Source organism: Coregonus clupeaformis, chromosome 2, assembly GCF_020615455.1.
Source record: "Coregonus clupeaformis isolate EN_2021a chromosome 2, ASM2061545v1, whole genome shotgun sequence".
Classification (NCBI taxonomy): Eukaryota; Metazoa; Chordata; class Actinopteri; order Salmoniformes; family Salmonidae; genus Coregonus; species Coregonus clupeaformis.
Window position 1 is genome coordinate 10,663,303 of NC_059193.1, and position 14,479 is coordinate 10,677,781.

The 14,479-nt window shown below is 45.6% G+C and overlaps 1 protein-coding gene across 4 annotated transcripts in view; it reads right to left on the reverse strand.

Annotated features, from left to right (window-relative positions):
• The window catches only part of LOC121533584 (serine/threonine-protein phosphatase 2B catalytic subunit alpha isoform-like), a 37,988-nt gene extending 23,868 nt beyond the window's left edge, over positions 1-14,120 (reverse strand). For 2 of the 4 annotated variants that reach the window (XM_045205794.1, XM_045205793.1), the window contains exons 1-2: positions 13,737-14,120; positions 557-757 (exon numbers count right to left, since the gene is read on the reverse strand). In XM_045205794.1, the coding sequence (XP_045061729.1) occupies positions 557-757; positions 13,737-13,785 (250 nt within the window). In that variant the 5' untranslated portion in view covers positions 13,786-14,120. Of the gene's footprint in view, positions 1-424; positions 482-556; positions 758-13,115; positions 13,262-13,736 lie in introns of those variants that run through there. The other 2 variants (XM_041839664.2, XM_045205796.1) reach the window with 2 other exon arrangements.
• Positions 14,121-14,479: the final 359 nt, after the last annotated feature.

A 14,479-nucleotide genomic window follows, 5' to 3' on the forward strand; every position in this document is an offset into this window, starting at 1 on the left:
GCCTCTATATCCAGCAAGGTCCTCTCCTTCCTCTCCACTCTCCTCCTCTCCTCCTCTCCTCCTCTCCATCCTCACCTGTGACTGGGGCCTATATATCCAGCATGGTCCTCTCCTTCCTCCCCACTCTCCTCCTCTCCCTCCTCACCTGTGACTGGGACCTCTATATCCAGCAAGGTCCTCTCCTTCCTCCCCACTCTCCTCCTCTCCTCCTCTCCCTCCTCACCTGTGACTGGGGCCTCTATATCCAGCAAGGTCCTCTCCTTCCTCCCCACTCTCCTCCTCTCCCTCCTCACCTGTGACTGGGGCATCTATATCCAGCAAGGTCCTCTCCTTCCTCCCCACTCTCTTCCTCTCCCTCCTCACCTGTGACTGGGGCCTCTATATCCAGCTTGGTCCTCTCCTTCCTCCCCACTCTCCTCCTCACCTGTGACTGGGGCCTCTATATCCAGCATGGTCCTCTCCTTCCTCCCCACTCTCCCTCCTCACCTGTGACTGGTGCCTCTATATCCAGCTTGGTCCTCTCCTTCCTCCCCACTCTCCTCCTCTCCCTCCTCACCTGTGACTGGGGCCTCTATATCCAGCATGGTCCTCTCCTGGCGCAGGATGGCGGCTCCCTCATTGATGATGCGTAGGGCCACTACCTCCTCCAGGCGGCCCTCCTTGGTGAGGTGGGCTTTGAGCAGGTCTACTCTAGGCTTCCCCTCACAGTCAAACACTTCCTTCATGGAGAGTCTGTGGCTCAGGGGGAAGGGGACCGCTAGGGATAGGAGAGGAAGGGGGGATAGAGGAAAAAGGTGGAGAAATTGAAAGACTATTTTAATTTACATCATATACAGTAAGCCGCTACTTACTATCTATTTTACATTTTAGTCATTTAGCAGACGCTCTTATCCAGAGCGACTTACAGTTAGTGAATACATTTTTCATACTGGCCCCCCGTGGGAATCGAACCCACAACCCTGCCGTTGCAAGCGCCATGCTCTACCAACTGAGCTACAGGAGGCTACAGGATAGATACATAGTTACCTACCTCTATCTATCTATCTATCTATCTATCTATCTATCTATCTATCTATCTATCTATCTATCTATCTATCTATCTATCTATCTATCTATCTATCTATCTATCTATCTATCTATCTATCTATCTATCTATCTATCTATCTATCTATCTACCTACCTACCTACCTACCTACCTACCTACCTACCTACCTACCTACCATTCACAGCATTATAAAGCTGCGTTGAGACAATTACTTATCAATGACCCAAGCCCAGCTCATTTAATGCCTACCATTGTGTCGCTGAGTTGTCATAATGCCCAGCAAATATACATTATCCCAGGGGCATTGGAAGACACAATGTTAGTAACCTAATTTGTGTCCCTCTTACTGCCCTGAATGCCTCTGCTGATCCCACAGCTATGTTATGCAGTAATCATGTGCCAATAAAACAGAGTGATACTGTTAGCACTGAGGCAGTGTGGCCTAGCTGGGCCAGACGGATTACCAGGGCGTGTACTCCGAGCATGTGCTGACCAACTGGCAAGTGTCTTCACTGACATTTTCAACATGTCCCTGACCGAGTCTGTAATACCAACATGTTTCAAGCAGACCACCATAGTCCCCGTGCCCAAGAACTCTAAGATAACCTGCCTAAATGACTACCGACCCGTGGCACTGACGTCTGTAGCCATGAAGTGCTTTGAAAGACTGGTCATGGCTCACATCAACAGCATAATCCCAGAAACCCTAGACCCACTCCAATTTGCATACCGCCCCAACAGATCCACAGATGATGCAATCTCTATCGCACTCCACACTGCCCTTTCCCACCTGGACAAGAGGAACACCTACGTGAGAATGCTATTCATTGACTACAGCTCAGCATTCAACACCATAGTGCCCTCTAAGCTCATCACTAAGCTAAGGATCCTGGGACTAAACACCTCCCTCTGCAACTGGATCCTGGACTTCCTGACGGGCCGCCCCAGGTGGTAAGGGTAGGTAACAACACATCTGCCACACTGATCCTCAACACGGGGGCCCCTCGGGGGTGCGTGCTCAGTCCCCCTCCTGTACTCTCTGTTCACCCATGACTGCATGGCCAGGCACGACTCCAACACCATCATTAAGTTTGCCGACGACACAACAGTGGTAGGCCTGATCACCGACAACGATGAGACAGCCTATAGGGAGGAGGTCAGAGATCTGGCCGTGTGGTGCCAGGACAACAACCTCTCCTCAACGTGACCAAGACAAAGGAGATGATTGTGGACTACAGGAAAAAAAAGAGGACTGAGCACGCCCCCATTCTCATCGACGGGGCTGTAGTGGAACAGGTTGAGAGCTTCAAGTTCCTTGGTGTCCACATCACCAACGAACTATCATGGTCCAAGCACACCAAGACAGTCGTGAAGAGGGCACGACAAAGCCTATTCCCCCCTCAGGAGACTAAAAAGATTTGGCATGGGTCCTCAGATCCTCAAAAATTCTACAGCTGCACCATCGAGAGCATCCTGACTGGTTGCATCACCGCCTGGTATGGCAACTGCTTGGCCTCTGACCGCAAGGCACTACAGAGGGTAGTGCGTACGGCCCAGTACATCACTGGGGCAAAGCTCCCTGCCATCCAAGACCTCTATACCAGGCGGTGTCAGAGGAAGGCCCTCAAAATTGTCAAAGACTCCAGCCACCCTAGTCATAGACTGTTCTCTCTGCTACCGCACGGCAAGCGGTACCGGAGTGCCAAGTCTAGGTCCAAAAGACTTCTCAACAGCTTCTACCCACAAGCCATAAGACTCCTGAACAGCTAATCATGGCTACCCGGACTATTTGCACTGCCCCCCCACCCCATCCTTTTTACGCTGCTGCTACTCTGTTAAGTATTTATGCATAGTCACTTTAACTCTACCCACATGTACATATTACCTCAACTACCTCAACTAGCCGGTGCCCCCGCACATTGACTCTGCACCGTTACCCCCCTGTATATATAGCCTCCCTACTGTCACTTTATTTTACTTCTGCTCTTTGTTTTTCTCAACACTTTTTTTTTTTATTTTTTTTATTTTATTTTATTTTTTTTTATTTTTTTTGTTGTTGTTGTTTTATTCTTACTTTTTTTTGTTTAAAATAAACGCACTGTTGGTTAAGGGCTGTAAGTAAGCATTTCACTGTAATGTCTGCACTTGTTGTATTCGGCGCATGTGACCAATAAAATTTGATTTGATTTGATTTAGTAGGAAGTCCACAGTGTGAAATCAAGCATCCCAGAAAAGTGCTAAAAATAGAAACAAGGTTCATGAAATCAATAATTTGCTAGTAACAGATGACATATTCTGACAATCTCTGAAACTCACTTAGATAATACCTTTGATGATACAGTGGTAGAAAAACATGGTTATAAGATCTACAGAAAATACAGAAATGCCAAAGGTGGAGGTGTGGCCGTTTATATTCAGAACCACATTCCTGTAAAGCTTAAAGAGGATCTCATGTTAAATACTGTTGAAGTAATATGCCTACAGGTTCATCTGCCCCACCTAAAGCCCATCCTGGTGGGAAGCTGCTATAGACCACCAAGTGCTAACAGTCAGTATCTAGATAACATGTGTGAAATGCTTGATAATGTATGTGATATCAACAGAGAGGTATATTTTCTGGGTGATTTAAATATTCACTGGCTTTCATCAGGCTGCCCACTCAAGAGAAAGTATCAAACTGTAACTAGTGCCTGCAACCTGGTTCAGGTTATCAGTCAACCTACCAGGGTATTTACAAACAGCACAGGAATGAAATCATCAACATGTATTGATCACATCTTTACTAATGCTGAAGATAATTTGCTTTAAAGCAGTATCCAAATTAATTGTATGTAGTGATCATGATATAGTAGCCATATCTAGGAAAACCAAAGTTCCAAAGGCTGGGCCTAATATAGTGTATAAGAGGTCATACAATACGTTTTGTAGTGATTCCTATGTTGTTTATGTAAATAATATTTGTTGGTCCGTGGTGTGTAATGAAGAGCAACCAGACTTGACACATTTATGAAATTGCTTATCCCAGTTACTATTAAGCATGCACCCATTAAGAAAATGACTGTAAAAACTGTTAAATCCCCATGGATTGATGAGGAATTGAAAAATGGTATGGCTGAGAGGGATGAGGCAAAAGAAATGGCAAATAAGTCTGGCTGCACAACCGATTGGCAAACGTACTGCAAATTGAGAAATCATGTGACTGAACTGAATAAAAATAAGAAGAAACTATACTATGAAACAAAGATAAATGACATAAAGAATGATAGTAAATAGCTTTGGAGCACCTTAAATGACATTTTGGGCAAAAAGGCATACTCAGCTCCATCATTAATTGAATCAGATGGCTCATTCATCACAAAACCAACTGATATTGCCAACTACTTTAATTATTTTGTTCATTGGCAAGATTAGCAAATTTAGGCATGACATGCCAGTAACAACTGCTGACACTACACATCCAAGTATATCTGACCAAATTATGAAAGACAAGCATTGTAATTTTGAATTCCGTAAAGTGAATGAGGAAGAGGTGAATATTTTTTGGGGGGGTCTGTCAACAATGACAAGCCACCAGGGTCTGACAACTTGGATGGATAATAGCGGATGATATTGCCACTCCTCTTTGCCATATCTTCAACTTAAGCCTACTAGAATGTGTGTGCCCTCAGGCCTGGAGGGAAGCAAAAGTCATTCCGCTACCTAAGAATAATAAAGCCCCTTTACTGGCTCCAATAGCCGACCAATCAGCCTGTTACCAACCCTTAGTAAACGTTTGGAAAAAATGGTGTTTGACCAGATACAATTCTATTTTACAGTAAACAACAGACTTTCAGCACGCTTATAGGGAAGGACATTCAACAAGCACAGCACTTACACAAATGACTGATGATTGGCGGAGAGAAATTGGTGATAAAAATATTGTGGGGGCTGTTTTGTTACACTTCAGTGCGGCTTTTGACATTATCGATCATAGTCTGCTGCTGGAAAAACGTATGTGTTTACACCCCCTGCTATATTGTGGATAAAGAGTTACCTGTCTAACAGAACACAGAGTGCGTTCTTTAATGGAAGCCTCTCCAACATAATCCAGGTAGAATCAGGAATTCCCCAGGGCAGCTGTCTAGGCCCCTTACTTTTTTCAATCTTTATTAACGACATGCCACTGGCTTTTAAGTAAAGCAAGTGTGTCTATGTATGCGGATGACTCAACACTATACACGTCAGCTACTACAGAGACTGAAATGACTGCAGCACTTAACAAAGAGCTACAGTTAGTTTCAGAATTGGTGGCAAGGAATAAGTTAGTCCTAAATATTTCAAAAACTAAAAGCATTGTATTTGGGACAAATCATTCACTAAACCCTAAAACTCAACTAAATCTTGTAATGAATAATGTGGAAATTGAGCAAGTTGAGATGACTAAACTGCTTGGAGTAACCCTGGATTGTAAACTGTCATGGTCAAAACATATTGATACAACAGTAGTTAAGATGGGGAGACGTCTGTCCATAATAAAGCGCTACTCTGCCTTCTTAACAGCACTATCAACAAGGCAGGTCCTACGGGCCCTAGTTTTGTCGCACCTGGACTACTGTTCAGTCGTGTGGTCAGGTGCCACAAAGAGGGACTTAGGAAAACTGCAATTGGCTCAGAACAGGGCAGCACGGCTGGCCCTTGGATGTACACAGAGAGCTAACATTAATAACATGCATGTCAATCTCTCCTGGCTCAAAGTGGAGGAGAGATTGACTTCATCACTACTTGTATTTGTGAGAGGTATCGACATGTTGAATGCACCAAGCTTTCTGTTTGAAGTACTGGCAGACAGCTCGGAAACCCATGCATACCCCACAAGACATGCCACTAGAGGTCTCTTCACAGTCCCCAAGTCCAGAACACACTATGGGAGGCGCACAGTACTACATAGAGCCATAACTACATGGAACTCTATTCCACATCAAGTAACTCATGCAAGCAGTAAAATTAGATTTAAAAAAAAAAGATAAAAATACACCTTATGGAACAGCGGGGACTGTGAAGCAACACAAACATAGTAGGGCCCTGAGGGCACACACTTAATATGTTGTGAAATCTGTTGTGAATGTATTGTAATGTTTTTTTAATTGTATAACTGCCTTAATTTTGCTGGACCCCAGGAACAGTAGCAGCTGCCTTGGCAGCAGCTAATGGGGATCCATAATAAATACAAATACAAATATCAACTTTATTTTGTTGTCGAGAAGCCAAAGGCACAATCCTAGTCATATTAGCAACCCATCCTAGATGTTGCATCTTTAGATTCCCTCTCTTTCTAAGTTTCTAACAGAGATTTCCATCTCTGTCACATATGGAACCGCTATCAGGTGTGCTGTTAAGAATGGTGTTTTCCCGAGAATTATATTTTGGAAAATGTTTGAAAATGACTTTTTATTGGCTGCTTCATTACATGAGTTGCATGTTCAATTAAGATTCATTACCATAATCTAAATGTGACTTCTGTCATTCTGAGCACCGTGGGTGGACGCCTTAAGGGGCAATACACCCAATGCATATGGGTCCTGTATATTCAAATCTTCCCACTCACAAATCCCTGCTACCTACATGTTAGTCATTTAGCAGACACTTTTATCCAGAGAGACTTACAGTAGTTAGTGTATACATTTACTACTCTTTTATTTTAATTTTGTACTGGTCTCCCGTGGGAACTGAACCCACAACCCTGGCATTGCAAGTGCCATGCTCTACCAACTGAGCCACATGAGACAATAACTAGCTATCTATCTACCTGTCTGTCTACCTCCACCCATCTTCTCCCCTCCCCCTCCCCTCCCCTCCCCTCCCCTCCCCTCCCCTGATCTCCCCTTCCCTTCCCTCCTCTCCTCTCCTCTCCTCTCCTCTCCTCTCCTCTCCTCTCCTCTCCTCTCCTCTCCTCTCCTCTCCTCTCCTCTCCTCTCCTCTCCTCTCCTCTCCCCTTCCCTCCCCTCCCCTGATCTCCTCTCCTCTCCCTCCCCCTCCTCTCATCACCTCTCTTCTCCTCTCTTCTCCTCTCTTCTCTCTTCTCTCGTCCTCTCCTCTCCTCTCCTCTCCTCTCCCTCTCCTCTCCTCTCCTCTCCTCTCTCCTCTCCTCTCCTCTCCTCTCCTCTCCTCCCTTCTCCTCTCCTCTCCTCTCCTCTCCTCTCTTCTCCTCTCCTCTCCCTCCTCTCTCCCCTCCTCTCTTCTCCTCTCTTCCCCCTCTCCTCTCCTCTCCTCTCCCTCTCCTCTCCTCTCCTCTCCTCTCCTCTCCTCTCCTCTCCTCTCCTCTCCTCTCCTCTCCTCTCCTCTCTCCCCTCCTCTCTTCTCCTCTCTTCCCCTCTCCTCTCCTCTCCTCTCCTCTCCTCTCCTCTCCTCTCCTCTCCTCTCCTCTCCTCTCCTCTCCTCTCCTCTCTGTTCTGCTCCCATCATTAGTGGGTCTCAGTCACACCTCTCTCTGCATCTCTTCTGCATGCAAGAGGAGTGTGTGTGTGTGTGTGCAATGTGCGTGTGTGAATGTACTGTCTGTGTTATAGATGGTCTAGCAGGCTTTATTTCAGCACGGGTATGGCTGAGTTATCGGCCTGCGCTTTGCAGCGGTGTTCCTCTTACATAATGAAGGCCCCTAGGGCACCGCTGGAGAGGGGGCTGACTGACCTGGAGAGATACAGCAAGAGCACTGAGCTGCACGTGAGGACTCACACACACACAGGCACAAAGGCAAAATCACATACCCACACACACACACACACACACACACACACAGAGAGGCAGAAACCCACATACACGCACGCATGCACACACATACACAAACACAGAAATACATAGACATAAATACACACGTATAGATAAAGTCGCAGCATCACAGAAACACACACATAAAGGTATTGTTCTGCAGGATCTACAGAGAGCCCCACCAGTACTAACACAGATAATGGCCTAGTTCACAAGTAGGCCTTCCGCTCTCTCTTTCTCTCTCTCTCTTTCTCTCTCTCTCTTTTTGTCTCTCTCTTTTTTTTCTCTGTTTCTTTCTGCCTACTATCCATCACCGTCTAACTGTCCCCTACTAGTCATGTGTCTCTGAGGTATTGGGAGTATTCCACACCGGCAGAGACAGCCTGTAGCCCACTGAGCTAAAGGCTAACCAGGTCAGGTCACTGCTCCAGCTCCACTACGGTAGAGTTAGCCCTACAGGGAACTAGCCTACACTGTTCTATCACCAATGCAAGGAAGGTTCTGTCCAATGTACTGTCCTTGTCCCACCACCAAACTACTATGGTGTGAGGATAGATAAGGGTGTGAGAGTATGCAAGGATGTGTGAGGGTGTGTGTATGTGCAAGTGGGAAAAGGAGAGTGTGTGTGAGGGTGTGTGTATGTGCAAGTGGGAAAAGGAGAATGTGTGTGAGGGTGTGTGTAAGTGAGAAAAGGAGAGTGTGTGTGAGGGTGTGTGTATGCGCAGGTGAGAAAAGGAAAGTGTGTGTGAGGTGTGTGTATGCGCAAGTGAGAAAAGGAGAGGGTGTGTGAGGGTGTGTGTATGTGCAAGTGAGAAAAAGAGAGTGTGTGTGAGGGTGTGTGAAAGAGACTGTGACTGAGAAATAGCGGAAAAGTAGGGCAGATTTTAGAGAGAATTTAGAGCTTGAGAAAAAAAGGCGAGTAGTTGGGTAAAAACCACTTTATAGGAGAATAGCCCACATTACAGAAGTGCCTTTTATCAACACAGCTACTGTACTGTCAATAGACCTGACAGCTCTGCATTAGCCATTGGTTCAAACACTTAGTGAATCTATCGCTGCGTTTTCCCGCTGTGTCTTGTTGGGAGGAACCTGTTTCTGTCTGAATATGTTGGCCTCTGCAGGACCTCGTGGAGAATGATACGACACACCTCAGGAGATCTGCTCATCGTACAGCCTGTCTCTGCATAAATAAATGGAAGAGTGAGGAACGGAGTGATGAAAGAATGGGGCAATGAACGAGAAGGGTGAGAGAGATTAGAAGAAGGGTGAGAGAGATTAGAAGAAGGGTGAGAGTGATTAGAAGAAGGGTGAGAGAGTTAGAAGAAGGGTGAGAGAGATTAGAAGAAGGGTGAGAGAGATTAGAAGAAGGGTGAGAGAGATTAGAAGAAGAGGAGAGAGATTAGAAGAAGGGTGAGAGAGATTAGAAGAAGGGTGAGAGAGATTAGAAGAAGGGTGAGAGAGATTAGAAGAAGGGTGAGAGAGATTAGAAGAAGAGGAGAGAGATTAGAAGAAGGGTGAGAGAGATTAGAAGAAGAGGAGAGAGATTAGAAGAAGGGTGAGAGAGATTAGAAGAAGAGGAGAGAGATTAGAAGAAGGGTGAGAGAGATTAGAAGAAGGGTGAGAGAGATTAGAAGAAGGGTGAGAGAGATTAGAAGAAGGGTGAGAGACATTAGAAGAAGGGTGAACGAGATTAGAAGAAGGGTGAGAGAAATTAGAAGAAGGGTGAGAGAGATTAGAAGAAGGGTGAGATATATTCGAAGAAGGGCGAGAGAGATTAGAAGAAGGGTGAGAGACATTAGAAGAAGGGTGAACGAGATTAGAAGAAGGGTGAGAGAGATTAGAAGAAGGGTGAGAGAGATAAAAAGAAGGGTGAGAGATTAGAAGAAGGGTGAGAGAGATTAGAAGAAGGGTGAGAGAGATTAGAAGAAGGGTGAGAGAGATAAAAAGAAGGGTGAGAGAGATTAGAAGAAGGGTGAGAGAGATTAGAAGAAGGGTGAGAGAGATTAGAAGGGTGAGAGAGATTAGAAGAAGGGTGAGAGAGATAAAAAGAAGGGTGAGAGAGATTAGAAGAAGGGTGAGAGAGATTAGAAGAAGGGTGGAGTATGGGAAGTGTGGAGTGTTGTGACAGTGCACATGCTTGTATGTTTACATATGTGTGTACATGCGTGTGTGTATGTCTACATGTATGTATGTGTGTGTGTGTGCGTGTGAGTGTGCATGTGTGTGTGTGTGCGTGTGCGTGTGTGTGTGTGTGTGTGTGTGTGTGTGTGTGTGTGTGCGTGTGTGTTCATACCTTTACCATCTCTGACCCAGATCAGTTAGCAGCCTTGCACAGATCCATGGGTCTTTGAAAGGGGATGGGGGGGCGGGGTTTAAAGAGTCGTTTGAAGTTGTGCAATTAATGCACGCTTCACACATGAAGGACCATCTGTGTACATATACACAGACACACACATACACACACACTAACAGAAACAACAGTCTATCCCCTAACAACATGTCCTCATTAGACAATGCCTCTCTATCTTTCTCTCTACCTCCCTTCCTCTCTCTCTCGCCGCTTCTCTCTCTCTCTCTCTCGCCCTCTACCTCTCTCCCTCCTTGTCTCCTTCTCTCCCTCTCTCTCTCTCTCTGTTTCTCTAAAGGGCTATAAATACTCTGTCCTGCCATAGTACAGGACTGAGAGAAAACTGTCAAGGTGTGACCCACCTCACAACGGGCACCACCGTTGGCATTCGCTCACACAAAGCCCCCCTCACACACACACAAATAGACTTACTGTACACACACACACGCACACACATCCACATTCACACACCCACAGGGTGCAAGGTTACCACATGGGACAGTATGGGACTCTAGAAGAAAACATTCCAAGTAGTGCCCGAGCCATGCCAGGAGCGGTGTGTGAATGTGTGTGTGTACGCATTTGTGTGTGTGTGTGTGCATGCTTGTATTCATGAACGAAAAATCCACTCATCCATCCTACTTTCCTTCCATCTTTCCATCCTTCCTACCTCATTACAGATCACTGATCTGACAGTGCTGAATACGTTAAGTAGGTTAGCAAAATGGTGGCTTATCCAATCATTTTAGTCATTCAGCAGACGTTCTTATTCAGAAGTAATTAGGGTTAAGAGCCTTGTGCAAGGGCACATAGACAGATCTTTCACCTAGTCAGCTCATGGATTTGAACCAGCAACCTTCCAATTACTAGCCCAACGCACTTAACCGCTAGGCTACCGGCCACCCAAGTAAGGTTGCAGAATGTTTTTCTTCATTACAGGACCTTGTTAATTTATATTTTCTTATTTTAAAGCTAGAATCCTTAATTGAAACAATAACAACGTGGACACCCAGCCTTTGTTTTGGTAAAAAGCTGAGGCATGGGCCTGGAGAAATGTAACCAGTCTCAAATTCATAGACAGAGCTATGGATGCAAGGACTGACCATCCAAGATACTGTATCAAAATTATATAATCATGTTTTGAGGCTTTTTAGTGATTATTTACATTTACATTGTTTACAAACATTGGAGTGAGACAAGTTTATATTTTGGGTTCTGATGGGGTACGAAAGTTGAACTAAGCTCATGAGGCATTTATAAATTATATTCTTCAAAAAGAATCAGTGTATATATCATTCATTTTTAAATCCAAAAATGGATGTAGCAACTAAGGATTCTAGCTTTAAATGTATTTAGTTCTGTCCTGGAGCTGTTCTTGTCTATTAATCTTCTGTACCTTGGCCCACACTCAGTCCTGGTCCAGTGCCTCCATTCGTCTGCCTGTGTGCTGTGCTCAATGTGCTGCTCTCTCTCTCTTTCTCTCCCAAATGTTCCTCATCCCTCCATCCTATCACACGCTCTCCTAATCCATCTACAGTAGTTTACACACACCCATCTCTGGATGTAACAAACAAACTGTCTGGGCTCCTGTACCATCCACAGGCCGATGCCTATATACTGTGCTCATTTCACTATAGGCCTGCCCCACACACACGCTCTCTCCTCTCTTGGCTCACTCCTCTCGTATAAAATGTTCTCTCTCGCTGTGATGCTGTAACGTGTCGCTCTCCGGCACGTTCTATTCTCACGGTGGCATTGTGGTAGATGATGTGTGTTTGGGTGTGCAGAGTCAGACTGCTGTTTAGTTCACCATTGCAGCTGAGCAATATAGCCCAGCTGCGTTCCAACACACACACACACACACACACACACACACAGGCATGCACACAAACATGCACATTTATGTGCACGCGCGGCGCACATGCACATACACCCAACACCCAGCGAAACGCACGCGCGCAAACGCACCCTACACGGAAAACCCGGGCTTTCCCGCCCGAGTGTCTATCAGCCCGCGTCCATTTTTTCTTCCACACCAGAAACCCGCGACAATCTCCCAGATGAAGGAAAGGGGATGGTCGCATGTGACTCTGTGCACAGTGCACCCACTGCCAGGGTTGTTGTGATCCCGATAAACATGACAATCTGTGCGGATACGGTGTAACAAGGCTCGCTGAACCTCAATCACCTCGTCTGATGCCGCCCACGCGTAAAATCCGCTCTTCATAAACACATTAAATATGCCATACTCCAATGATGCAATAACAGCATTATATGCTGCCTTAATGAAGGCAATAGGCTACAATATGCTGATACGCAACTAAGCATTCCAAAACTCCATTTTGTCTCATTTGGCTGTCAGTGAGACAGAAGAAGAATCTGGGGAGGCTAATAAATATAAGATAGGGAAAGACGTGAGTCCTTAAGCACACAATTTGTGCAGATGCACATAATTTCTTTAGGCATAATTTGGCGTGAGAGAGCACTGAGAAACGTTAATAAAGCGACATATGACCATATTACTTTTCAAACCCACAAAAATAAGAACACAACCATAGGTGCAGGATGGATGACATTATGAGCTCCTATACTAAAGCCATATATGGAACCGAATCGAGTCTCTTCTACCTCGCAAGTTGCATCCTAACAACAATCAAACGAATCAATTTCCTGGGGATGTGAGTCAAATTTGTCTGTCTAAAAATACATCTAGATATCGACAATGTAGGCCAAGCTATAGAGCTCTCACAGCAGCTAATGTCATGGTTAGGAACACTCCAATAACGCCAACGTAGGGGACCTCACCAAAATTTGTTGAGGGTCGCCTATGGCAAGTCCCAAAACATATTCTATTCACATCGTTCCTTCCATGTATTAACTCGTGACACCTGCCCATTTAATCAACATCTAATAGCCTACATACATCCCATTGATCCCTAAAAAAAGCAAAACACACAATGTAACCAATTATCATTTTACCTTTGAGTCTTCCTTTCGCTGTCATCGTCAAACTGCCAGAAATGTTTCATTGGAAAGAGACGCCAATATCTCTCTCTCGCTCTCTCTCGCTCTCTCTCGCTCTCTCTCGCTCTCTCTCGCTCTCTCTCTCTCTATGTCTCTCTCTATGTCTCTCTCTATGTCTCTCTCTATGTCTCTAGGGTATTCTGGCTCTGACTCTGAACAGTACATGTACACACCACCAGGCGCGGCTCATGCAGCATCACCAAGTCTCTCTGTGCGCGCAGAGACATCCCCCATAATACAAAATATGGGGGTGTTTCCTTACAGTGCACAGGTCACATCATCCTCTCGGCATTCAGAGCCTAAAACATATTTTTGAGGACTCAAAAAGGCAGCAGTTTCTGTCATTCATCAAACACTGGCATCAATAACTCGACTATGTTGCATTTTCATCAGTGACTCACCATCCAATAGCCTAAAGTGTTGTTGTTGTTGTTTTATTGGGGGAAAATAACAAGGGTATGCACACACATGCAATCACATATCCACATTAGTGCAGCCATGTTTGCAGCCAATGCAAAGCCAATGCCCAAAAACAATAACGCATAGGCCTAAGCATCATTATATAATTGTGCGTACTTTTAACAGGCCGATCGTCGGAGTTCATGTTCGCACCGCTGTCGGACATCCTCAGGGGCTTCGGTCAGGGGCCAACCAAATGTTTCTGTTCCTCGGGTAGACGTCGAGAATTTTCGCGGTGCGGGGTGCGTTTGCTGCAGTAGCATCCCTCGGTGTCTCCGTAATCTTTCAAACAGGGCTGCTGGGGAGATATGCGGCGGTTCTCCGGGGGAATAATGAGCGGATACCTGTCTTCTGGGGCATGCCGGGGAACCGTGTGTGGCTGGATGATGGTGTGGAGAGGTGTGAAGAGGCCTGGAGGGGACTAGGCGGTCTCTTCGCAGGACTCCCTCAGTGCGCTCCTTGGTGTGGCGATACTCCGGAATGGCGAAAGGAGGAACTCCCACGCACACACTCTGCCTCATACAGGGACTGCCTCATACCGCCATCAGGTGGAGGTTCTAATGCGGGACTTCCCCCTTTCCCCCTATCAACCAACCCCCTGATATGCTGTTATTACTGGTGTGTGTGTGTGTGTGTGTGTGTGTGTGTGTGTGTGTGTTCATAATAATTATTTATCTGGCCCTATGGGGGATCTGCCTCGAAGCTCAGATAAGAGCATTCATTATTGTGGAAGCATCACACATCTATCTATAAAGGGTATCCGTTTTAGGGAAGGCTACATATAGGCCTAACAATAAATATCATAGCCTGTCCCCTGCAGTGGTCTTTTGAGTGAGAATACACACTACATACAGGTCATT